General features: G+C 44.2%; 2 protein-coding genes across 2 annotated transcripts in view; one reads left to right on the forward strand and one right to left on the reverse strand.

Annotated features, from left to right (window-relative positions):
* The window catches only part of LOC309383159 (killer cell lectin-like receptor subfamily B member 1B allele C), a 29,222-nt gene extending 27,715 nt beyond the window's left edge, over nt 1-1,507 (forward strand). Inside the window, exon 6 of the mRNA XM_081935365.1 lies at nt 523-1,507. Within this exon, the coding sequence (XP_081791491.1) occupies nt 523-646 (124 nt within the window). The 3' untranslated portion in view covers nt 647-1,507. The remainder of the gene's footprint in view (nt 1-522) is intronic.
* Nucleotides 1,508-7,897: 6,390 nt separating this feature from the next.
* On the reverse strand, nt 7,898-25,476 carry LOC309400943 (C-type lectin domain family 2 member D-like; the record flags this gene model as incomplete). The annotated part of the gene is made up of 4 exons (XM_081969728.1): nt 25,344-25,476; nt 17,157-17,368; nt 10,846-10,943; nt 7,898-8,033 (listed from the first exon to the last, which is right to left on the reverse strand). Exons 1-4 carry the CDS (start codon nt 25,429-25,431, stop codon nt 7,898-7,900), a joined length of 534 nt encoding a protein of 177 aa, XP_081825854.1. The 5' UTR covers nt 25,432-25,476.
* Nucleotides 25,477-26,960: the final 1,484 nt, after the last annotated feature.

Genomic DNA, 26,960 nt, shown 5'->3' on the forward strand with positions numbered 1-26,960 from the left:
ACCGGCCGCACAGAGCCTTCTACATAAATTTCCCCCTGAAGCCCTCTGAGGGAGGAAGGGCCAGTTGGGAGAGGGGCTTTGGTCCTGCTCCGGGCTGTAATTGTGCGGGGCGTGCGCGCACCTATGTTTTCCACAGCGTGGGGCCACGGCTGGAAGGTGAGTTACGTGAAGGGGACCAGCGGGGCCTCGTCCTTCTGAAGAGGACCTGTCCCGAAGAGGGCAGGTGTGGTGGCATCGGTCTTGGGATGTTCTGCGGAGCCCCCCAAGGAAAAACGCCACGGGGGATGGCTTTCTAACCAGATGGCTGTCAGAGAGAAGAGGGCAGCATGCGCCGGTGTCTTAAGCGACCCCTGTGAAAGGGTCGTTCGACCCCCAAAGGGGTCACGGCCCACAGGTTGAGAACCGCTGGCTTAAGGAAAGATGGAATGTTTATATTTTTAAAATTGGAAAATAAATAAATAAAACTTTACAAACTTTACAAAAACCTTGACAATCTTCCTTGCTTGCTCCCTTATCCTACAGGCTGCCAGACATAGCCGAGAATCAAAGAAACAGCTGTGGGATGTTGAAGGGACCCAAAGTCATCTCAGAATCTTGCAGTGCTGTGACTAAGTGGATCTGTGAGATAGAAGCTATGGTGATATAGATCATTCAAGAGAAAAACTAGGAAGCATCCTGCAATAATTACACTGGGGAGGTGTCTTCAGGTAGTCTTTAGTGGCTTTAATTTGTTAGTGACTGTTCAAAGTTACAACGGCATTGGAAAAAAGTGACTTATGGCTGTTTTTCTCAGTTACGGCTGTTGCACTTGATTTATATTCGAACGCTCGATAACCGACTCACATTTACGACAGTTGCAGTGTCCCAGGACGATGTGATCATCTTTTGCGACCTTCTGACAAGCAAAGTTAATGGGGAAACACCAGATTCACTTAACAACGATGTTACTAATTTAAGAACTGCTGTGATTCACTTAACAAAGGTGGTAAGAAAAGTTGTAATATGGGGCAAAAGTCACAACAAATTTCCCACTTAGCAACATAAAGTTGAGGCTCAGTTGTGATCATAAGTTGAGGGATACCTGTATTTCATAATGTGCAGTTCATGTTAATGAAGCAATATATTGTGCCATGAAAAATTACAGGAAACTGAAAAGTTTCTGAAGTTAAAAATGCAAAATTGAATGTAATCTTGGAGGTGACCTACTTGTTTGATTAGGGCGAAGGAGCATGTATACATCTGTTTTTCTGGATGCTTTAAAATTTTTATTACTTAATAGGTTTTTTTATGTTCTCGTGTTAATTTATGTATCTTAAGAGGTATGGACTTTGAGCCTCAGAATTCTCCAGCCTGGTACATCCATATATTTTAACGTTGCACTAACAGCTACAGAAAAGACAAATATATGCCCTTCAGTTTGGCTTCACAAGGGGAGAAAGCACACAGATAGTTTTACCAATTCAACTGCTCACTTCTTCACCCTTACCCATCAATTATTGCTAGGACAACGATGACTAACCTTTTTTGGCTCGTGGGCCACAAGTGGGGGGAGCGCAGGGGGGTCGTGTGCGGATGTGCCGCACCCATAATGCAATGCGCCCCCCCCAGTGCGCATGCGCGCACTACAGGCGCTCCTCCCATTTTTGCATGCTTTTTTCGCCCTCCCCAGGCTCCAGAGGCTTTATAGGAGCCTGGGGAGGGCGAAAAGAGCCTCCCCCGCCCCCCCGGAGAGCCTCCGGAGGCTTCAGGACCATCCGGAGGCTTCCCTGACGCCTTCGGAGCGCTTAAAATGACCCTCCGAGCAAACTGGGTGACTTCCGGTTTGCTCGGAGGGTCGTTTTAAGCGTTCCGAAGGCTTCAGGGAAGCCTCCGGACGGTCCCTGAAGCCTTCGGAGCGCTCAAAACGATCCTCCGAGCAAACAGGAAGTCACTTCCGGTTTGTTCGGAGGGTCGTTTTAAGTGTTCTGAAGGCTTCAGGGAAGCCTCCGGATGGTCCCTGAAGCCTCCGGAGGGCCTATGGGGGGGGGGAGGCTCTATTCGCCCTCTCCAGGCTCCTATAAAGCCTCTGGAGCCTGGGGAGGGCGAAAAATGGCTTTAAAAAAGGACGAACTCAGCTGGCCAGCGCGCGCATGCGCACTGGCCAGCTGACAGGGCAGCGCCTTGCGTGCCCTGACAAATGGCTCCGCGTGCCACCTGTGGCACGCATGCCATAGCTTCGCCATCACTGTGCTAGGAAATGGGAGGATTTGACACAGATGGCTTGATGTGGCCAGCAGGGGGTGGCATAGAACCATTTTGCTATTGGCACATCTGAACTTTTCTTTCTTTCTTTTTCTTTCTAATCTTAATCATGTACAAGTCCAGTTCATGTTGAGTTCATATATAGTTAAGTCTGTCTTATTGCTAGCAATGTTCTTAAAAGTAAAGATTTGTTGGGAAAACATTGGGATTGAAAAAAATCAATCTTTTTGATGCTGGAGAAAGTCATCGATGTTTGCAGTTTTTGCTGTATTTTTTTAAATAAAATGTGTGATATATTTTTTTGTAACAAAACTGTATTTTAACTTTACAGGGAAAAAACTTTAAAAAAATAAATGTGTAAGCAGAATACAAACTAATTTCACATAATTTCGAACAGTGCTAAATAGTCGGTCATAAATTGAGGACTATCTGTAATAAGGAATAGTTGGAATCTGCACTTCCAGAGCAGAAATACAATACAATACAATAGTAGAGTTGGAAGGGACCTTGGAGGTCTTCTGGTCCAACCCCCTGCCTAGGCAGGCAACCCTATACCATTTCAGACAAATGGCTATCCAACATCTTCTTAAAGTATATTCTTAACTATTCAACATCTTCTTAAAATATTCAAGCTTTCATTGGCTAAGGAGCATACTGAGCATTTACTGAAGCAGATAAATAAACCTGAGTCTACGCCTTCATTAACCTGGCTGTTGTTATCTCCCAGAAGGAGGGTAGAAAGGAATGCAAAAAAAAAAAAAAACAACCCAAAACAAACCCTCACCAAAAATAAAAGCATCACCTAGCTTGCAATATTAGTTTGGATAATTTATCGATGAAAAATACAAGGGCAGCAGAAGCCAGAGCAGCAACAACAGTAGTGGCAATATAACCACGGTATGCAACGAAAAGAGTTCCCACTTCTGAATAGCTGCAGTTCTGCATATTATCTAAAGCAGAAAGAGAAAAGCGAAATCTTAAACTAACAAGATCTCCAACGTCAGATTAAGAGGAGGTTGACGATGTGGGAAGAAGGTTCAACTCACCTTGCTGAAATGAAAGGTTAGAACTAGCCTCTTTTCTTGGAAACCAGCAATTTCCAGAGAAAAGTTCTTAATTTTTTTTGCTGCCCCAAAGAACAAATCTCTTAGTTACTGGGAAGAAATGAATCACCTCCTTTCCCTCAGAATGGCGCTTCCTATCTTATTTGCATGCAAGTTCCTGGCTTGAAAAAAGGGGAAACTCTTTTCACTCTCATTTCATTTCTTTTCCTGAAACCAGTTGATAGCTCATCTACAACATCCGGAGGAAGCTTGTTTTATCATTTAATAGCTTCCCCAGTCAGGAAAGAGACTCTTTCCTGTTGAAAAGGAAATGCAGTTATTGTATTGCAAAGTTCCTTCAAAATATTTAAAGGTCTTCCTTTTCTCTGTGCAGGGCAGGGAGCAGAAATGGCTATTCAGGCCAAATCAGTAGATCAGTGTTTCCCATTATGGGCAACCTTGGAGATGTGTGGACTTCAACTCCCAGACTTCTTAGCTAGGGCGATCAAGCAGACCAAGCGTCTCAAGGTTGCCACAAAGAAGAGGGAGTCAAACTATTCTCCAAAGCACCTAAGGGTAGAACAAGAAGCAATGGGTGGAAACTAATCAAGGAGAGAAGCAACTTAGAACTGAGGAGAAACTTCCTGACAGTTAGAACAATTAATCAGTGGAACGGCTTGCCTCCAGAAGTTGTGAATGCCCCAACACTGGAAGTCTTTAAGAAGATGTTGGATAGCCATTTGTCTGAAACGGTATAGGGTTTCCTGCCTAGGCAGGGGGTTGGACTAGAAGACCTCCAAGGTCCCTTCCAACTCTACTATTGTATTATTATAATTCTTCAGGTTAGACCACATCACCGTAGACGATCCAGAAGCTGTTTGAGATCTCTGCATAACTTACCCAAAAGCAAATGATCTCTAGTCAATAGATCAAAGATAAATACAAGTGTGAAGGTGTCTACTGCCTGATGTAAAAATAGGCACCACACAATCAGATTTCACTAGGGTATACCTTCCTGCTTTCTAAAGAACCATGCTTAAGGAGACATACACACCACACTGATTTATAAATTACTGTTTATAAACCACAATGCAGTGCTTTGATATAAGACACTCAACCTAAGCAAAGTAGAAATGAGCCACTGCAGATCTTTTGGGCTACTATTCCTATCAGCAAGGCAGCAGCAAGGACCACAGCAAAAAAAATCTGGAGAATGGAACATTGCTAATCCTATATCTAGTGTGTGAACTAGGTCAAGATCATGAGTTCTAGTCCTGTCTTAGGCATGGAAACTGGCTAGGTGACTGTGGGGCAGTTAGCTCAACCTAACTGACAAGGTTGTGGTGGTGGTGGTGGGGGAAATAAGAGGAAGAAGGAGTGTTGAATATCTTTGGGATACAAGTAATGTAAATGAATGAATGAATGCATGCATAAATAAAATAAAATAAAATGATAAAAAAAATAAAAAAAATGAATAGCAAGCAAGCATTCTCTAAGCATCTATGCTGACCCAGTGATGGGATTCAGCTGGTTTGCACCGACTTGGCCGAATCGGTTGTTAACTTTTTGCGCGGTTTGATGAACCGGCTGATCCCACCACTGGCTGGCCCCGCCCCTTGCCCCTCCCACCATCACTCCTTGCCTGGTCTGAGAAGGTAAGGGCAATGGCGGGGGAGGAAGACTCCCTCTGGGTGGGGCTGAAAATCTCGGCTGTAGAGGATGGTACAAGAAATGGTGCAAGGAGTAGCACAGCCCTCGCTGGCTGGAGTGAGGTATTGGCGCTGTTGCAGCAAGGTGGGGTGACTCAGGCAGCCAAAGCAGCAGTGGCGATGGCCAGAGTCTTAGTGCAGGAGTGAAGCGCCCCTGTATTTGGCTTTGCGCAGCAACAGCATTCCCCCTTTCCCATGCTCCCAAGAGCTTTGTTCAGGAGATACAGGGCCTGAGTCAGCAGGCGGTCTTCTTTGTCCGCCGGCATCTGGCAGCAGTTATTCCGGGAAGGAGCTCCTCCACAATTTCCATTCGTTCTACGCCCAACAACCTTTTGACTCGAACCGGTTTCTTCTCAAGCTGCAACTCTGACAACCACTCAGTCTCCTTGCAACCACGGTAGGACTGGGGGGGGGTGTCGACCCCACGGCTCCCATATCCTCTTGGCTGCTACCCTGGTTAGACATTCTTTGCTCAGCCCCCAGGGTAGAATTGATCTCCGGGTTGGCTGATCAAGCAGATCTTGCTTAATGTCAGGCGTGCCTCCATTCAAAACCCAAGAAAGGAAACTCCCGACTCCATGTTTGTAGAGAAGAGGTATTTTTACTGAGTTTGGAATGATAGCAATGAAAGAAAAGCAAGATCTGAAGCAAAAGGTGTGAAAGGTACATATTGAAAGTATCCCCAAATCCCTCCCCCCAAGGAACCAGGCTGAATGTCCAAATCCCCAACCCATCTGTATCATGTGGGACGCATCTTCAGGTGTTTTCACCCATCTGGTATTCCAGGACGGTTGTGTCAGCGTTCCAAATATCATCCAGAATTAAATCAGAATTCAAAGCAGACCTTTCCACAGATGTACCAACATCTCTCTCTTATTAAATTTGAACTTTGAGGAAAGGCCAAGAATCCTAAAAGGAATATGACTGCAGGCCTGACAGGTTGACCTTGACTGGATATAAACAAGTCCATTCAGTTGTGCAGTAGATCATGAGAGCAATATTCCCTTTTCGTTCACACAGGCCATCTCTCTCCAGATCACTTCTCCACCCAAATGCCAATCTTGCCCCCCTCCCCATTACTATGGCAGCCAATAGCAAGCAAGCATCAAAGGGGCTGACAGTTCCATAAAGTGAGTGTTATGGCAGAGAAGGCCCTCTCCCAGGACCCGCTAAGGCAGACATGTCAAACATGATCAGGCCACACCCACCTCAGCTCCCCAAGGGCAAACACACCCTGATTTGGCCCACAATGGAATCGAGTTTGACAACCCTAAGGGATCTATAGCAGCATGCCTTCTCTGCCAGAGCTAAGGTGATAGGCAGACGTAACTGGGGAGAGGTAGTGACTTAGCTAACCCAGTCCAATGCCACAGAGAACTTGGAAGATTAAAACCCGCAGTGTTTCTCAAACTTTTTGAGGAAAAAAGGAAGGAAGGAAGGAGATGGGAATGAGAAGGAGGGAGGCAGGGAAGGAGGGAAGAAGGAAAATGATGGGAATGAGAAGTGGGCAGGAGGTACGGAGGAAGGGAAGAAGGAAGGAGGGACGGAGGGAGGGAAGAAGGAAGGAAGGACAGATGGGAGGGAGGAAGGAAGAAGTTGGGAAGGAGGGAAGAAGGAAAATGATGGGAATGAGAAGTTGGCAGGAGGTACGGAGGAAGGGAAGAAGGAAGGAGGGACGGAGGGAGGGAAGAAGGAAGGAAGGACAGATGGGAGGGAGGAAGGAAGAAGTTGGGAAGGAGGGAAGAAGGAAAGAAGGAAGGAAAAAAGGAGATGGGAATGAGAAGGAGGGAGGCATGGAAGGAGGGAGCAAGGGAGGGAAGGAAGGAGGAAAATTGGAAGGAGAGGGAGATAGGGAGGATCTGAGGGAAGTCCTGCCTTAGCACTGGGGCACCAGCAGCCCTGCTGTCCTCTCACCATCCCCTTGTTACCTCCTCCTGGCTTTTCCTGATGCTTTTCCATCCTATCGTTGAGGATGCTTTGCTTACAAAGCCAAGTCTCCTCCAATGGAAAGGAAGTGGGTCTCCCTCTGATCCACACAATTTGCCCTTCTGCACCCATCATGAGCAACTTGGTCAAGGAGAGCAAGTATAGCAGCAGCAGTCTGGAGGAGGAGGTAAGCATAGCTGGGTACCCCCTCGGCAGTGGTGGGTTCCTGCTGGATCACACCGGATCGCGCACGCTCCCTTTCAGCGCTCCACCTGGCTTGCGCGCTCCCTTTCAGCGCTCCACCTGGCTTGCGCGCTCCCTTTCAGCGCTCCACCTGGCTCTCGCGCTCCCTTCCGGCGCTGAAACCGGAAGTACAGTCTTGCCCCGCCCCTGGCGAAGCAACGACGCCTGCCTGCGCTCCACCAGCTCGGCTGGGAACGGAGATGTTTCCTCAGCGGAGCGGAGCGCCTGAAAAGTCTTTTCAGGCGCTCCGCTCCGCTGAGGAAACATCTCCGTTCCCAGCCGAGCTGGTGGAGCGCAGGCAGGCATCGTTGCTTTGCCAGGGGCGGGGCAAGACTGTACTTCCGGTTTCAGCGCCGGAAGGGAGCGCGAGAGCCAGGTGGAGCGCTGAAAGGGAGCGCGCAAGCCAGGTGGAGCGCTGAAAGGGAGCGCGCAAGCCAGGTGGAGCGCTGAAAGGGAGCGCGCGCGATCCGGTGCGATCCAGCAGGAACCCACCACTGCCCCTCGGGGAAGTGAGGCCGGGCTGGGCTGCGGGGTTCCTGTGCCCGTGTATTACTTCATCCAATATTAGTAGATAGCCCATTTCCTCCAAAATAAGACCACCCCGGATTATAAACCCAATTGGGCTTTTGAAAATAAGGCCAAGTGCTTTTTCAGGGGTCAAAAGAAAATAAGACCCTGTCTTATTTTCAGGGTAACACTGTAATTCCAGTTGAGTGGAATGGAAGCCGTATGTCTTCAAACTATCTTTGAACTTGTGAATTCATCAGGTTTGCTGCATATCCAGTGATGGGCATTACTGCACCTGGAACAGCTTGCTCTCCCTTCGTCGTTCAGGAAGGCACAGTTCCCTCCATCACCAAGGACCTCCCACCTGCAACACAAGGGCAACAAGGGTAAAAAGCTTTGTCCCCCATTGGCATCTAACCACACTGTCAACTTGCCCAGCAACATTTCTTTTCTGCCATGCCCCCATAGCCTTGCTTTCCTCTCACCCCCACGTATGAGTAAGAGAGGCTTAAGTCACCCTTAGGTGACATAATTTACTTCTTTATTCCAACAACCTCCAAGAGCAGTCACAAGGTGCATAAGATCTACTTCACCGCCCATGGTCTTGGAGGAAAGTCAGGCAATCTCAGTGCCTTAGATTGGAGAGGTAGCAATGGAGGTCTCCAATTTTATGCCAATATAAATCTCTGCTGAGTCAAAGATGAGCAACTCACTACCATGTTTCCCCCAAAATAAGACAGGGTCTTATTTTCTTTTTATCCCCGAAATAAGCGCTTGGCCTTATTTTCGGGGAGGTCTTATTGTTTTTGAGGTGCAGGGGGGGGCGAGTGTGGTCACCTCATGGCTACTGCTGCGTTGCAATATTTTTGGGGAGGTCTTATTTCAGCACATGCGCTCAAAAGCCTGATTGGGCTTATTATCTGGGGAGCTTATTTTCAGAGAAACAAAGTAACAGGGAGAAGCAAAGCTGAATGGGTGATGATGATAGCAGTGGATTCATATAGAATGGGCTAGTTTGGCAGTAGTGTGGTGTTTCCTAACAATTTTGAGTTACAACTCACTCATCCTCTTAATTCACCCTTAATTGACTTAATTTGGGGGTCCTAATTTGCTTCTTTATTCCAACAACCTCCAAGAGAAGTCACAAGGTGCATAAGATCTACTTCACCGCCCATGGTCTTGGAGGAAAGTCAGGCAGCCACAGTGACTTGAATTGGAGAGATAGCAATGGAGGCCCCAGATTTCATGCCAGTGTAGTTTTCTGCTAAGTCAAGAATGAGCAAATCTCAACTCACCAATGGGGAGAAGCAAAGTTGAATGGGTGATAAGAAGATAGCAGTGGATTCATATGGGCTAGTCTGGCAGTAGCCAATATGGTGTTTCCCAGCAACTTTGAGCTATAACTTACTCCTCCTTTGTGCTCAGAGCTGATGGGAACTGGAGTCCATCTGGAGGCCATAAATTTGCTATACCTGGCTAGTTTCAGTAAGGTTAGTGCTGATATGACTAATCTTCAGGCCTGCAGCCAGTTCCTTTTAGGATCTTTGGCCTGCCACACTAATATTTTTTTCTACTAGTCTGTTTCATTAGTGGGGAATTGGGAGGGGGAATAATAAAGAGTAGAATGTGTTGTTGTCAAAATAAAATTCCTTTTTAGAAGCCCAAGGTCATCTTTTGTTCTCTACACCTCTGAGCCTTACTGGAACTGGATGGGTGGAACTGCCAGCGTGGCAGTGGAGGATTGGACCATGTGATGGACTTGTGGGTGTGGGGGGCAAGATCTTGAACTTTCAACTGGGTGGGGAAACCCCAGGAAACTCAGATTTTGGTTTCCCCCAGATGTGCCAACGTGACTCTCTTAATAAATTAGAGCAATACTTTGCCTTGGACTCTGATTTAATTTTGAATGTTATTTGGAACCCTGACATAATCTCTTCCTGAGCACAAATTTTGATCTAGGACTCCAAGTTAATTTAGAAAGCAGCCATGCTGGGGCATTATTCTTCTTTATATATTTATCCGTTAGACTTATATCCCAGCTTTTTGTTTAGGAGCTGATACATTTATTTTTCCTTATGTTCAGTAATGTCTGATTCTCAAAGATTGTCTGCACAACTCTAGGCTAAGTTTTTCAGAAGTGGTTTGCCATTGCTTCCTTCATAAGAATGAGGGAAAGCGACCAACCCAAGAGCTGTGATGGCACTATGATTATAGTGCAGTACTGCCTGCAATTTGGCAGTTCGAATCTCACCAGGCTCAAGGTTGACCCATCCTTCCATCCTTCTGAAGTGGGTAAAATGAGGACCAAGATTGTTGGGGCAACAGGATGACTCTGTAAACAACTTAGAGATGGCTGTAAGGCACTGTGAAGTGGTATATGAGTCTATTTGATATTGCTATTGCTATCACCCAGCTGGCTTTGTACCCAAGGCAAGACTAGAACTCACGGTCTCCCATCTATGGAGATTCTCAGTCGTCCAGGTCATGGCTGTCCCAAAGGTGTTTTTTAAAAGGCAACTGGACTTTCTCGGACCCAGAACAGAAGAAGCTTCATTGGATGAAAAGTGAAACCTTTTCAAGGAAAAAACCCAAGAAGTCTTTTGAAAAGCAACTTTGGAGCCACAGACTCCTGGTTTCTAGCCTGCTTCTTTAATTGCTCCTCCAAACTGGCTCTCAGTGGTATCTCTCTAACACATGAGGCAAATAGGGCTGAGAGAAGATCTGGCCCAAAGGGATCACCAAGGGATATTCCATGGTTCATAGGGGAGATCCACCTGAGTCTCCACTCTCTTAGTGGGACAACTTTACCATCAGATCACACCGGTTCTGGGACTGAGAAAGAAGGACCGGCCCATAATCCCCAGATACCTTTTGTGGCTAAGGGGAGACCTCACCTGGGTTTCTCAAGTCCAGCAGTTTAATCATTGCACCACATTGGCTTGCCTCCATTCTTCAAATTCCCTAGTTTTGGACACAATGTTGGCATTTACGAAAATATGCCGTGCATTTGTGCTCGGTGCAAGAAACAGGGCTGCCCTGGATGATGAACAAACCGCATGCCACTTCTTTTCAGCGTTTGGCTGGTGTAGAGTTTATTTAATTAATTTATTAAATGTATATGCCGCCCATCTCCCTACTCCTCAAGTGAAGATGTTAAGAGAGAAAGGATGACTCACGTTGACACATTTCCATTGACCCACTTCCAGGGTTGATTCGGGTCTCGTTGGAGGCCAATCCAGTGGGAAATGCTACCTTTGTAACGCTGCACAAAATCCTTTGGAGAGAATGAATGGCAAACATTAAATCACTCTGAAATGTTTACAGATCCTAAGTACACATTTTTTTAACCTTTGTCTATATCCTCCATAATCAAATCATATATATTTAGACTTGGCTCAATATTATTCCATAATATTGTTTGATTATATATTATATACCTGTGTTTCTCCAAAATAAGACTGGGTCTTATTTTCTTTTGGGCCCGAAAATAACCAGTAGGTCTTATTTTTTTGGGGGGTCCTATTTTTTCCATGCACCGGAGGCTCACTTCTGCTTGCTTGTGGTGTGGCAGGAGGCTGAGTGACATGTCAGTGCCATGGCCACAAGGCAAGGTGGGGAGATGGAGCACCACACATCAGCTTACCTCAGGGCCCCTGCAGCCAGGCCATCCATGCCCTGACACCTGCCTTATGGCCGCGTCACCAGCACACCACTTGACCTCCTGCTCTGTTCTGGCCACGAGCAAGCAGAAGTAGTGGGATGGTGGCCATGTGGGCTCCTACTGCACATGGTTATTAGTTCTGCCAGTGCAAGGCAGTTGTTGGGGTGTGGATGGCCTGGCTGCAGTGGCCCTGAATTAAGCCAGTGCAGGGCGAGTGGGGCAGCTCCATCACACTCCTGCCTTGTCACTTGGCCATTGCACTGCAAGCAACCAGATGGAATGGGCAGGTGGCCAGCTGTGCAGGCTCTTAAGTAGGGGTTATTTTTTTTGGGGGGGGGGGTGTAGGATTTATATTAGGGCCATGTGTAAAACACGGTAGGTCTTATTTTTGGGGTAGGACTTAATTTTTGGGATAGGTCTTATTTTTGGGATAGGTCTTATTTTTGGGATAGGTCTTATTTTTTGGGATAGGTCTTATTTTTGGGATAGGTTTTATTTTGTGGGGGGCAGTGTATTACGTTGTCGTAGGAGATCATACAAGCATACAGAAACTGTCTCCTCTGCAACAATCCTTTAAGGCAGGTGGGAGATCTGCTCCAAGTCACTAGCTATGGGTGGACTTGGGTTTGGATCTCGCTGCTCTCTATTCAAGATACCTTGACCCACTATTTAACACTGGTAAATTAAGGATAGGTTCTTTATTATTATATGACTTCCTCTGCATATGCTCAGAAAGAAATAGATAAACTTCCATAGTTTTCAAGGCTATAAATTAAGGCTTTGCACAGCTGTAGGGTCTATTTCCCCAAAGAGCATCAGAACACAAATTCAGCACATCTTCAGAGCCTTAAGCCTTAAGTCAGCTCTTGCTCCAGAATCCCAGAAAAAGAAGCAACTGTTTTAAATAGCTGCAGAAAGCTGCTGTGTGCTTCGAAGCTCCTTTTTGGAACCAATCAGAGCACTAACCCAGCCGTGACATAAACAATCTTATATTATAACATTTTATTAGAGGTTGCCTGGAGGCAAAACCAACTCTGCTGTTTCCTCCCACTTCTTTTCTCTGAAGGATTAGTATAGTACAGTCTTTATTGCCATTGTACAAAATAAATACAATGCAGGGACGTGCGGTCAGGAGAGGCAGGGGAGGCAGAGCCTCACCGCTCTCATCATGAAAAGAAAAAAAAAGGGAAAAGGGAAAAGGCACATGTGGTCTGATTCCCTGCCTTCCTGAGTCAACATGAAGGGGACCATGGAGCGCACTCCGCTGGCTCACGCTCCGCCGGCTCGTGCTCCACGGTCCCCTTCATGTTGACTCAGGAAGGCAGAGAATGGGACCACGTGTGCAGGAGGCTGAGGCAGCCTCAGCCTCCTGCACACGTGGTCCCATTCCTCACCTTCCTGATGACATCACCAGCCTCACCAGCCATAAACCTCACCGCATGTCACTGATACAATGACATTGGTTAATTAAAATTGGTTGATTAAAAGCAGTGGTGGGATTCAGCCGGTTCTCTCCGGTTCGGGTGAACTGGTAACGGCGGCTGCGGGAGGCTCCGGCCACCACCACCCCCCGACGTAATGCACGAGCACTGCACATGCACAGAAGATGATGCGCATGCGCAGACCAGGTGCCTGTGCTCACATTTGCGAACCGGTAAGGAAGTTAAGTGAATCTCACCTCTGATTAAAAGGGTCCCACTCAGGAGAAAAGGGAACAGATGTAGCTATTTCAAGAAGGAGAGGCTGGCAGGTTTACTAAACTCAGTTCCAGAACTCTGAACAACAACAAGAAGAAACGTGAAAGAGCTAAAAAAGAATAAAAGTGGAAAAATACGGCTGAAAGGAGAGACAGAGCTAAGCCGAAAGACCTTGCGGGAGAGATGGATCAGCAGCGTGTGCATGGGTGTGTGTGTGTGTGTGTGTGTGTATTTGTTCTATGCCAAGCTGCTGAAGAATTCCCCCTTAGAAGAGGGGAGGAGATGAAGAGTTCCAAGAAGTTGCAGTGACAGCAAAGCTGGGACAAGGAGAGACCAGGTGTCAACTAAGGCCATGAAGGAAAAGTTGTCAGCAGGTTGCAGAATATTAGAAAACCTAGCAGTGATAGGTTGTGTCCCAAGAGAAGGTGCCCAAGCACAAGAAGAAGAAAGACAGAGGAAGAGGTTTGTGGTCCCTACTATTGGCATGCAACGCCAAAGAACCTGAAAACTTAGAAGAGTCCTAGGAAGTGTCCAGAAGGCTGAGTTGATTGTACCCTCTCTTGGGTCATGCAAAGACAACATCCCATGGCAGAAGCCAGCCGCACCAGCAAAAGAAAAAGCAGGAGAAAGATAGAACCAGAAGAACAAGGCCGAAAGTATTAGAAAGACTGGAGGAAGTTGGGTTTCTACTTAAGAGATCTAGAAATGGGAGCTCTTCCACCAGGCTAACTGGTGCAAGAAAGGCTCAAGACAGAGGAGGCTAAAGAAGAAGCCAACAACTTCCAGAATGGAAGCTGCATTGAGTGGTCAAGAGAAGCAAAGCTGGATCACAAGATCACCGCAAGGTAAATCAAAAGACCCAGGTGATGCAAGAGCTTCTTCAAGACCTTACAAGACCAGCCACTGATGGGGATGTCAAGCAACACCAGAGCAGCTCCAAGTCCAGCTGAGGCAGCCCACCATGAAGAAAGGGAAGAGAAGGGAGAAGTAGATAGTGGTGGGCAGTCCTGGAACCAGGACAGAGTTAAGGCAAGGCTGAAGCTTGACTAGATGGTAAAGAATAAAAATCAGGTAGGTGTTGTGCCCTGCCAGCAGCCATCAGAGCTTGCAGCTGATTCGGACAGTGAGGAGGTTGGTGAGGAACATGGGGCAGTCCTGGGGTCTGGGGAAGGCTCTGATGAGGACTCTGTGTCAGAGGCAGAGAGAGGGCCAGAGACATCTGACGGTTATCAGCTGCCTTCAGAGTCAGACATCAGTGAAACAGACGAACAGCTGGAGCCTGTTCCCAGTGTGCGCATGCGCAGAGTTGCCAGACGAAGGGATAGCTAAAGAACAGAGGTTGACTTGGGAGTAAGGCCACAGGTGGACAATGAATGGCCCCTCCCAGAGGAAATAAAAGAGGAATGAAAGAGGGTGGAGTTTGCATTAGTTCGCTAATTGGTTAATGACTCTCCGAGACTCCTTGCCAAGTTCTACAGATATCTGCTTGTCAGCTCTCCAAGCCAGATAAGGTCTGTGACCGTAAATCCTCCTTTGAAAGACTTTGCCAGCTGTGAATGAGCAAAATTCACTGTAAATTAATAAGAGTGTTTTTTGTCGGGACAAGGAGTTTGTTTAATGCTCTTGGGAAGCTTTGGTCAGAATAGTAAGTAAGACTTGAAGGATACTTGGAAGATAAGGAAGAAATTGAAACAGAAGTCAGACTAGAGATAAATAAAGGAAATAGAATAATAACACTTCGAAATAGCCAATACCAATACAGGAAACCCTTGATTAGTGACCACAATTGGGGCTGGCAATTCCCTTGGCTATAAGCAACACAGTTGTAAAGCAAGAGATCACATGATCATGACGGACTGATGATCTCACTTTTGCCTTGGCTTTTGAGAGAATCACTTGGGGTCATTTAGTGCAACATCCACAACTTGGCAATTTTACTCCCAGCTTCTCCGTTCACTTTAGCTTGTCGGAAGTCTGCTGTGTAATGCAAAAATGACGATCACGTGATTATGGGATGCTCGATTCCCGCTGATTCCGAAGCATATGAAGCAGAGGTGGTAATCAGCAGGTTCTGACCAGTTCTGGAGAACCGGTAGCAGATATTTTGAGTAGTTTAGAGAACCAGTAAATACCACCTCTGACTGGCCCCACCCCCATCTATTCTCTGCCTCTCGAGTCCCAGCTGATTGGGAGGAAATGGGGATTTTGCAGTATCCTTCCCCTGTCATGCCCACCAAGCCACACCCACAGAACCAGTAGTAAAATTTCTTGAATCCTACTACTGATCTGAATCTCAATCATATATGACCATGCGGATGTTGCACAACTTGTAAATGTGAGAACCACTCATAAAGTTACTTTTTCAGTATCATCACAACTTTGAATGGTTATGATAATCAGGACAGTGACGTGCGGTGAGGTTTATGACTGGTGAGGCACTGACACAGTGCTGAGTTTCAAATATTTTTAGACTTGTGGACTTCAACTCCCAGAATTCCACAGCCAGGCATGCTCAGTTCCAATTTAAAGCGACAGCATTTGCTTTTCTCCTTTGCTCCTTCTTTCTTTTTCTTTTTCTTCTCCTTCCCCTCCTTCCTCCCTCTCTCCCTTCCTCCCCCTCTCTCAAACACACACACACACACACACACACACACACACAGAAGTTGGATTGGACTATCTCTCCTACCCCTTCCCTCTCTCACTCACTCTCAAACAACCCCCCCCCCCACAAAAGTTGGATTGGATATCTTTTCCAGTGGCTTGAAAGCAGCTCCACTGCCATCCCCCCCCATTCAATACAATACAATACAATACAATACAATACAATACAATACAATACAATACAATACAATACAATAGTAGAGTTGGAAGGGACCTTGGAGGTCTTCTAGTCCAACCCCCTGCCTAGGCAGGAAACCCTATACCGTTCCAGACAAATGGCTATCCAACATCTTCTTAAAGACTTCCAGTGTTGGGGCATTCACAACTTCTGGAGGCCAGCTGTTCCACTGATTAATTGTTCTAACTGTCAGGAAGTTTCTCCTCAGTTCTAAGTTGCTTCTCTCCTTGATTAGTTTCCACCCATTGCTTCTTGTTCTGTCCTCAGGTGCCTTGGAGAAGCTGCCCCTGCTGCCTTTCCCAAACACCTCCACCATTGCAAATGCAGCCTGCTGTCTGGGTGGGAAATGCCTGGAACACAATAAAGCCCACCCACCACCTCCTGCTGGCAGGCTGGGGTGAGAGGAGAGGCAGAGAAGCCGGAGGGGAGCCGATCTGAGCCTTCCAAAAGAAAGAGGCTGGGGGGAAGTGTGTGTACTACAGCATGGCTCTTTGCCTGGGTTCCTGCCTCCTCCTGTGGTCTCCTCAGTGCTCGCTTGTGCTCTCCCTCCCCAAGTGTAGTTTGATTGCAGGTGGAGCCATGTTGCCTTTTCAAACTTGTAATCAGTGAAGCTGGGCTAGATTTTTATGTAGTTTTATCCAGCTGTGTGTGTGTGTGAGAGAGAGAAATGAATGGGGGCCTGGGGAGGAAGTCACTACACTTGGGGAGGGAGAGCACCAGTAAGGTTAAGCAGAGTCATCCACGGTGAGGCAGCAACTAGCTCAGCTTTTTCCTTTTACTTTTTTTTCATGATGAGAGTGGTGAGGCTGTGCCTCACTTGCCTCACCTGACTGCACGTCACTGAATCAGGATAATCATTAAACTATGTCTACCTGTAGTAGACATAGGCTAAAGACACTGATCATAAATCAGGGAGCAATAGATGGTCTTCCTTAATGAAAACCGACATATTTTATTAAATCATTTCCCCACAAGTAGAATTGGTGCGGTGGCCTAGAGGTGGAGCTCTCGCCTCACAATCAGGAGGCTGCGAGTTCCATCCTAGGTAGAGGCGGATATTTTTCTCTCTGGGCACACTGAGAATAAATCTGCTGAATATAACTCCACATTGGCAACAGGTAGAGCATCTGGCCAGTAAACGCTCTGCTAGCTCCATTTACTTGCCCAGACTCCACCTCATGAGGGATTATGGAGTCATTAAAAGAAGATGATGATCTCCCCACAAGTAGAATTGAAATGTGTGGATCTCCGACTCTCTTAATAATACAGTTGGGTATTTTCACCTCTTACCATTTCTTCCTTTTCAATAATGGCCAGAGAGGCGTTGTGCAAAGAGCAAAAGTCTTGACTACCAGACCAGGTTTCTTCTTTATCTGAGAAGTAGAAACATTTCATCTGGTGTCCAATCCAGTCAGTCAGGCAGGGGCGTCTCCCATGCTCAGAGGTTGCCAATAGCAGCTTACAGTCTTCTGGGTTTAAGGTTGGCTTGTTTACCAGTGATACTAAGGGGGTAAAAAAAGAGATCATGATCTAACAAACACTCTCCTTAATTAACCAATCCCAAATGGGAATGGGGAAGACAGCTGATCCTCGATATAGGACCGTAATGAAGCCTGGAATTTCTGATGTAAGTCATGATGGTTATAAACTGAGGCATCACATGAGCTTACTTGAGCTTACAACCTTTTTTTTTGCCACAGTCGTTAAGTGAATGTGGTGGTCGTAAAGCAAATCCATTTTCCTCAATTAGTGTTTTTTTTTAAAAAAAAACAGAAACAATGTGAGCATTGGTTTCCAGCAAAAAAAAAAAAAGAAACCCTGGTAAATTATAGTCATGTGACTGCGGGGCGGTGCAAACGGATGTGAATTCAGGCCAATTGCCGAGTGCCCAAAATGCAACCACGAGACCTTGGGGGAGCAGCCATCATAACCTCGAACCTGAGTTGTACTTAGCCCTTGGGAGGCCCATCATAACTTCAAAAGGTCATTAAGCCACCGGTCATCATTTGAAGACTACCTGTAATAAAGAAAAGGCATAGATCTGCACTTCTAGAGGCGAAATGTCCAGGCTTTCATTGGCTAAGAAATTTTAGGCTTGGACAACCTGGAACTACGCCACCTAGGGTCTGACCTAAGCGTAGTACACCAAATTATCTGCTACAACGTCCTACCTGTCAACGACTACTTCAGATTCTACCTCACTAATACACGGGCAAACAATCAATACAAACTCAAGGTAAACCGCTCCAAACTCGATTGCAGAAAATACGACTTTAGCAACAGAGTGATCAATGCCTGGAATGCTTTACCCGACTCTGTTGTTACTGCCTCAAACCCTCACCGCTTCAACCTCAAACTGTCTACCGTGGACCTCACCCCATTCCTAAAAGGTCCATAAAGGGGGTGTGCATAAGTGCCCCAGCGTGACTACCATCCCTGTCCTACTGTCCCCATCTGTTTGTACTCATTTCCTTTATTCATGTCCATGTTTATACTTATACCTGTTATCTTGTACAAGTTTGTCAAATTAAATACATAAAAAATAAAATAAATAAATTACCCAAGGAGGAGAGAGAGGATAATTTTTTTTGATCTGGCACTTCCTGTCTCAGAATTGTGGTTTTGCCAGTGTCAAAGCACAAAGGGAACTGCAAGCACAAAGTAAAGCTGGATCAAGATGGGGCCTGTTAATCTCTTGGTTCCATTCCTCTCCACAATAACCCTGTGATCAACGTATGTTTTAGCAGAAGTAGTATGCTCCGTCCCATAATTAAGTAGACCTTGTTGCCCTGAAAGACTTGTCTCATCAGAAAAAACACTTAATCTCTCCCCTGGTATAGCCAACAAAGCGAGGAGAGCCGGTAGCTTAGAGGTTAATACATCTACCTAATATGCAAGTAGCCCAGGTTCGAATCCCAGAAGGGTATGGCTAACTGATGAGAGCTAAATAGATCTACAATAGCTTCCCTTTATTTCTTTGTCAGTAAAACATGAGTAGTTTGTTGCAAAAGCGACTGCCTGCAAAGGTTCCTGGATTGGGGCTGAAAGGCAAAAGCGGAAGCAGTATGTACTCATTTCCTTTATTCATGTCCATGTTTATACTTATACCTGTTATCTTGTACATGTTTGTCAAACTAAATACATGAAAAAAAATTATTCATAAATACTTTACAAAACTATACGCACAAGATAGTATGGAGGAAAACAAAATAAAGCATTATTTAAACACAGAAAAGATAACACCAATCTCAAAAGAGCAAAGTGAGGCGCTAAACAGACCAATAATGTTAGCTGAAGTGGAACTAGTCTTGAAAAACCAGAAAAATAATAAAACCCCAGGACCAGATGGAATACCCGTGGAGCTATACAAATATAATAAAATAATATTGGAAGAATTAGGAGTGGAAATGTTTAATTAAGTTTTAGGAAAAGCCAAGATACCTGAATCATTGACAGAAGCAATAATATCGCTGATCCCAAAAGAAGAAACCAGCCTACAAGAAATTCAAAACTACAGGCCAATTTCATTACTAAACTCCGATTATAAAATATTTGCAGCAATTATGGCAGGAAGAATTAAACAGGTTTTAAATGAACGAATACACCCAGACCAAAACGGATTTTTACCCCACAGACACATTAGAAATAATACGAGAATCATTCTAGATATAATAGAGTACTACGAGGCGCATCCAGAAAAACAAATGGTACTGGTTTTCCTTGATGCACAAAAAGCATTTGACAACGTAATCTGGAAATTTATAATAACACTATTGGATGAGATGAAATTCGGGAAAAAATTTGTAAAAATGATAGGATTTTATAACAATCAGACAGCCAAAGTTCTGATGAATGGAGAATTAACAGAGAAGATTGAAATAAAAGAAGGAGTCAGACAGGGATGCCCCCTCTCTCCTTTGCTGTTTATATTGACTTTGGAAATTTTATTAAATGAAATTCGGAAGGACCAGGGAATAAAAGGTTTAAGACTCAAAAATGAAGAATATAAGGCCCAAGCATACGCCGATGACTTAGTATTTGTTCTAGAGGACCCATTAGAATCCAGTCTGAAATTAATTCAAAAATTAGAAGAATATGGCAAAGTGGCAGGACTAAAGATCAATAAAAAGAAAACAAAAATGATAACCAAGAGCATGACAAAAAAGCAAGAAGAGGAACTGGAAGTAACAACCAGAATGCAAATAACTAAGAAAATGAAATACTTGGGGATCTGGGTGTCGTTTAAATGTTCCACAATTAAAGATGATAACTATAATAAATTAGTGATACAAATAAAGAAAGAGTTAGAAAATTGGAAAAATATTCAACTATCACTCATGGGACGTATAGCGACAATTAAAATGAATATTTTACCAAGAATCTTATTCCTGTTGGAAGCCGCACCCATTAATCCGTGTAAAAAATTCTTTCAAGAATTAAACAAAATAACCGCTAGGTTTATTTGGCAGGGACGAAAAGCGAGGATTAAACTAAAGTCAATGCAAGACAGCAAGGAGAGGGGGGGTTTAGCATTACCAAATTGGGAGCTATACGCATCAGCAGTATCAATAACATGGGTGAAGGATTGGATAGAGCCAAAGAATAAAAGAATTTTGACCTTGGAAGGCCATGATTTGCAAGCAGGCTGGCATACATTCCTATGGGATGATAAAAATAAAACGCACAAATACTTTCAAAATCATTTAATTAGAAGAGGGTTATTGCCAAAATGGCTCAAAATAAAAAAAACCCACTATGTGAAAATTCTGAATTGGCTATCACCGACAGAAAGGACGACCCATCCAAATTTTATAGATTTGAAAAAAATGCTAAGATATAGAGACTTAATTGATAGACAGGGAAACTTAAAAACAATTGAAGAATTGGCAGAACAGAACATGAAAGTTGACTGGCTAACTTACCTTCAAATCAAAACTAAATACAATAAAGATATCAAATTATATGACATCGAAACAGAACCACATGAATTGGATAAAATTATTCAAAGCTCAGATAGAAAGATGATAGGGAGAATATATAAATCTCTCCTGAAGTATAAAATGGAAGAGGAAATTGTGAAAGAACAAATGATAAAATGGGTGCAGAACTTTGGATATAATATTAAATTAGACAAATGGGAAAAATTTTGGGGAACAAACTTAAAAATGACACTCTCAGTTGCATTCAAGGAAAACCAATACAAAATGTTTTATAGATGGCACCTGGCACCAACAAGATTAGCTAAAATATCAACAAATACCTCCCCAAAATGTTGGAAATGTGAATTGATAAACGGAACGTATTACCATTTATGGTGGACCTGTGAGGAGGCTAAAATTTTTGGAAAAAGATCAAAAATTGGCTGGAGGCAATAACGGGGGTTAAAATAGAATGGAAACCTGATTTTTTTTTATTAGGAATAATGTCTGCGAAATACAAAAAAGAAATCCAGTATTTAATACTACATATAATTACAGCAGCAAGGATTGCCTTTGCTCAGAAATGGAAAAACAAACTAACTCCAAGTGAAGATGAAATAATAAGAAAGGTTATGGACGGCGCTGAAATGGACAAACTAACTAAAGAAATTCAGGGAAAAGAAGAATCAGAATTCTACCAGATATGGGATAAATGGTATAGATGGATGGAGGAAAGAAACAAGAATCAATGAAGGAATGTAACAAAACTCAAAAACAATAGTTATGAGTAAAATAAGAAAGTTAAGAATGGTGAAAGTCAAATGAAATACAATTGAATGGGAAATAATATAAGGTGAGCGCTATCGATTGATAACTGCTATTAGAAAGAACAGGAAGCTCCTGTTTATATTGCATTGTGTAAATGTGTTGTATGTCTAAGTTTTGTGTGTGTGCATTTTACATGTTTGTTAATAAAATTGGAAAAAAAATATTGATCTTTTGCCACAGGGAATTAAAAGTTGCAGTGGGTAATAAGATGATGGAAAATTACCAGATCACGTCTCATATATGGGAAGAGGCAGGGCCTTCCTTCTCTGTTTCTATCTCCTTTGGAATGGAGAGAGAGGATAATTTTTTTTGATCTGGCACTTCCTGTCTCAGAATTGTGGTTTTGGCAGTGTCAACGTTCTCAGCCTTTGGGAACTGCAAGCAGAAAGTAAAGCTGGATCTAGATGGGGCCTGTTAATCTCTTCGTTCCATTCCTCTCCACAATAACCCTGTGATCAATGTATGTTTTAGCAGAAGTAGTATGCTCCGTCCCATAATTAGGTAGACCTGGTTGCCCTGATAGACTTGTCTCACCAGAAAAAAACACTTAATCTCTCCCCTGATATAGCCAACAAAGCGAGGAGAGCCGGTAGCTTAGAGGTTAATACATCTACCTAATATGCAAGTAGCCTGGGTTTGAATCCCAGAAGGGTGTTTATTATTATTTTATTTATTTAGTTTGACTTCTTAGTTGCCCCCTCTCCCCCAGGGGACTCGGGGCGACGTACACTAGCAACGGTCACAACAATACAATACAATATGGAGGAGGTGGAACAATAAATAAATAAATACAATACTTTAATATGCAAGTAGCCCAGGTTCGAATCCCAGAAGGGTATGGCTAGCTGATGAGAGCTAAATAGATCTACAATAGTTTCCCTTTATTTCTTTGTCAGTAAAACATGAGTAGTTTGTCGCGAAAGCGACTACCTGCAAAGGTTCCTGGATTGGGGCTGAAAGGTGAAAGCGGAAGCAGTATGCTCCGTCCCATAATTGGGTAGGGTCTAGGACTGTTCTCCTCGTGCTCTTTGCCGCCCCTTGTTCGCCCCCAGGGTTTTTCCCCCAGTCATTCGCCTCTACCATTTCACCTCTGCTGTTAGGACCCTAGCTGTTCGCCCTGGGCAATGGGACCCAGCCTCTTCTATCCCAGGCCCTTCATCATGGGCCATTGGGAGAAATACTGCTCACCCTGGGCTTTTGGGCTCAAGAGAAAGTTGGCTGCCAGCCAATTGGAGGAAGGGAAGGGAGAAAGAGAGAGAGGGAGAGGGAGAAAGTATTCTGTGTCGAGTTTAGAGTTGCCTCAGGTCCAAACTAAAAAATCCTTTGCATTCTCCCTCCCAATATTGGGGAAGATTTCTTTGTGCCGAGAGGGCATTTTTCCCCTCTTTTATCTTTGCTCAGGCTTAAATGAGTATTATTAAGAGTTCACCATGGTTCTGTGGTAAGGTTCCCCAACACATTTCAACCATAGGTATACATCACATTTTGAAAACACATTCGGGCTACCTCAAATTGGCATTCTACTACATTGAGATAGTGATTGTATTAAAGTATCAAATTTAAGTATTCATATCCCAGTTATGTCCCCATGGAATTGATGGAATGTTCCTAATGTTAGTTCTACTTACCATTTCCATCTTTGGGAGCAAGTTAATTTGCCAGTTTGTATATGGAAAGGGGACCACCAGGACATCTCACAGATAGAAAAAACAGGGGTTTTGAAATGCTACAAGCAGCATATTGAACCCTAACGGCATAGGGAAAGAGGGAGAAAGAAGTAGAATGAAAGAGCGGGAGACAGAGAGACAGAGAACTTAACTCCCTCTAATAAATGCAATACTTTTTTTTAACTTGTGCCAATATTATTTTAAAAGTTGAGGCTATAATCCGTGTGTGTGTGTTTTTATTAAAAAAAACCTCTTTTAATACAAACATTCCATCATTCATTTCCTTACCACCATGTTTAACATATCTATCGTTATACCATTTCTCTTCTTAATTTATGTAAGCCACAGCAGTTGATACCCTTTTAAAAACAGTAGCCTTGTCTGACTCATTTCAAGAATTGATAGTCCCAGGGGGCTAATGAGAAAAAATAACAAAATATTGAATAATTACCATCTTCTTAAAGCAATTATTAGGCACAGGAACTAGTCACTTTTTCCAAGTTCATTTCTTTTCAACAGAGATAAACCCTTTTTCCCTTCCAAAGCTAAACTAAGAAAATTATCCCATCAATAGATGTAGAATTTGAAGGGAATAATAATAAATAAAAAGCAATAAGTATTATTGCATTAAAGTAGAAACTTGTTATTCTATAGAAATCTATATGTCTATATATTCCTGTCTCCTCCAGGAATCAGCACGTAACTATGCTCTATCTCCGTGATGGTGAACCTATAAAATTATGGGTGTGGTCATGCCCGCGAACGACCCCCCTGCGCTCCCCCCCCCCCCGCTTTTGGCACGCGATGAGAAAAAGGTTAGGCATCATTGCTCTATTTTGAATACCAGAGCAATCCTCACACCTTTTGTGCTGTTAATAAGGGGACCAAATGGGCAATTAAGCAAACAGAGAAGGGAAAAGATAACAAAACAAACACTGTCAGGAAGGATGTACATCTAAGTTAGGCTATATGACTGAGTTTTACAATGTAGTTAGATTACATGACTAGAGCAATTTAGAATAATTAGGACACAAAGAACCCAAGGCAACTGGAAACTTGACACAGAACGCTTCCTCCCTCTCTCTCTCTCTCTCTCTTTCTTACTTCCCTTCCTCCAATTGGCTGTTGGCCAACTGTCTCTTGAGCCCAAAAGGTCGGGGTGAACAGTATTTCTCCCAATGGCCTGTGGCGAAGGGCCAGGGACGGAAGAGGCTGGGTCCCATTGCCTAGGGCGAACAGCTAGGGTCCTAACAGCGGAGATGAAATGGTAGAGATGAATGACTTGGGGAGAAACCCTGGGGGCAAACAAAGGGCAGCGAAAGCTCCGATTGGGTAGATCGGTCTCACAGGGGGAAAAAAAACACTTAATAACCCTGTGAGGTAGGCTGGGCTGAGAGAGAAGGCAAAGGGCCCAAAGCCATCCAAGGAGCTTTTGTGGCTAAGGGAGGATTGCAACCTGGGTCTCACCAGAGCCAGCCCAACCCCCTTCACTAACCTGGCTGCTGCTATCCCACAGAAAGAGGCAGGGTGGGGTGGGGGGAAGAACAGGAATGCAATACAATACAATACAATACAATACAATACAATACAATACAATACAATACAATACAATAGTAGAGTTGGAAGGGACCTTGGAGGTCTTCTAGTCCAACCCCCTGCCTAGGCAGGAAACCCTATACCGTTTCAGACAAATGGCTATCCAACATCTTCTTAAAGACTTCCAGTGTTGGGGCATTCACAACTCCTGGAGGCAACTTCTGTTCCACTGATTCATTGTTCTAACTGTCAGGAAGTTTCTCCTCAGTTCTAAGTTGCTTCTCTCCTTGATTAGTTTCCGCCCACTGCTTCTTGTCCTGCCCTCAGGTGCCTTGGAGAATAGTTTGACTCCCTCTTCTTTGTGGCAACCCCTGAGATATTGGAACAATGCTATCATGTCTCGCCTAGTCCTTCTTTCTCTTAAGCTAAACATACCTAGTTCCTGCAACCGTTCTGTAAACAAACAAACTCCTCAGTAGAAATGAAATTGTTATCTGGCTTGCAATATTAGAGTTTGGGTGACTTACCGATGCAAAATACAACAACAGCAGAAGCCACAGTAGCAACAACAGCAGTGACAACATGACCACGGTAGGCAACGAAAGCGTTCCCCATGTTTGAATATCTCTGCTTCTGTAAATTATTTAGAGCAGAGAGGAAAAAACAAATCTTAAACCAAGGAGGATGCCAATGACCGATTAAGGCGAAGCTCTTGTAAGTAAGTAAGTAAGACAGTTCAATTCATATTGCTGATAAACCGAAAGGAGGAGTTAGAATCAATTTTCTTGTCCAATCAGATAGTGTAACTACGCCCACCCACCCACAGGAAGAAAGGTGATTCATTGTTTGCTGCCCTGGGGTTACTGTCAGGCATGATATCCAAGAAAGAAAAACCTCAACTCCGTTTGAATAGAGATAAAGTACTTTTACTAGATATGAATTGAGAGCAGCAAAAAGGAAAGGAAGAGCTGAGCCGGAAAGGCATGAAGACATACATATCAAATGAATGCCCAGCCCCCTCCCTCCAGTTACCCCAGCCCAGGGTCCGATCTGCAACTCCCTAAGGTGTCATGTGGGTTGCATCTTCAAATGGCCTCAACAGGTTGGTATGTGAGACGGTTGGCCTTGATCAACTCCAAACATCAGCCATCAGCATGCACAGAGGATGGTGAGAACAAAACTCCCTTTCCCAACACCATGCCCCCACCCTCCCCGTTTCTATGGCAGCCGATAGCAAGCAAGCGAAGCAGAGGTTGAGATCTATGACTCATTCATATAACATCCCTGATTTTCCAACATCTGATGGACGTGTTTTTAAACATCTTTGCTAATCTGGCTGGTGAGTTTTGAGTTTGAGTTTTATTACATTTATATACTGCCCCCCTCTCCGCGCAGGGACTCGGGGCGGTGTACAGACAGTACAAATAAAACCACAAAGCAAGAACAACAATACATTAGACACCCGACATAAACATACGGTCTGTGACATACCCAAACTCATTTCAAGTTAAAAACAGTCTAAAACCAAATTAAAACCCCAAAATTTACAATATTAAAAAGCCATCCAGGAAGGTCAGTAATAGATTGTACTTATGATTACGATTAGGCTTAAATGCCACCTATAAAAAGTGGTAAATGCCACCTATTAAATGTTTTATATAGGTTTTCCTTATATGTAGTTGCCATTGTCAACTTACAATCACTTTCCCAAAGTTTTTGCCATTTGTCTAATTCTATAGTGTATCCAAACATCTTTGCCCATACTATCATACAGACACCGGGTATGTATTATCACATGGTGGGTTCCAGCTTCTGTTACTGCCAGTATGCTCAGGGACATGCTTCGTGCGAGCGTGCTTGATGCGCGCCACATGTGCATGCGCAGTACCAAAAAATTGTTGCCTTGCACAGAAACAAAAAATTAGATGGCGGTGCCTATGGCTCCACTGATAGGACCAGTTTGGGGGCGTGGCTGACTGAGATACTATCTACTTGGCTGAACCGGTCCGAACCGGTAGGAACCCACCTCTGGTGGACATGTGCAAAAGCAAAGAAATATTGGACAAAAATACATACATGGTTAGAAAAAAAAGTTAAAGCAGCACACAGAAATATTTTTACTAGGCAGAATCAGTGGTGGGATT

Source organism: Natrix helvetica (assembly GCF_964273705.1).
Source record: "Natrix helvetica genome assembly, chromosome: 1".
Taxonomy (NCBI): Eukaryota; Metazoa; Chordata; class Lepidosauria; order Squamata; family Natricidae; genus Natrix; species Natrix helvetica.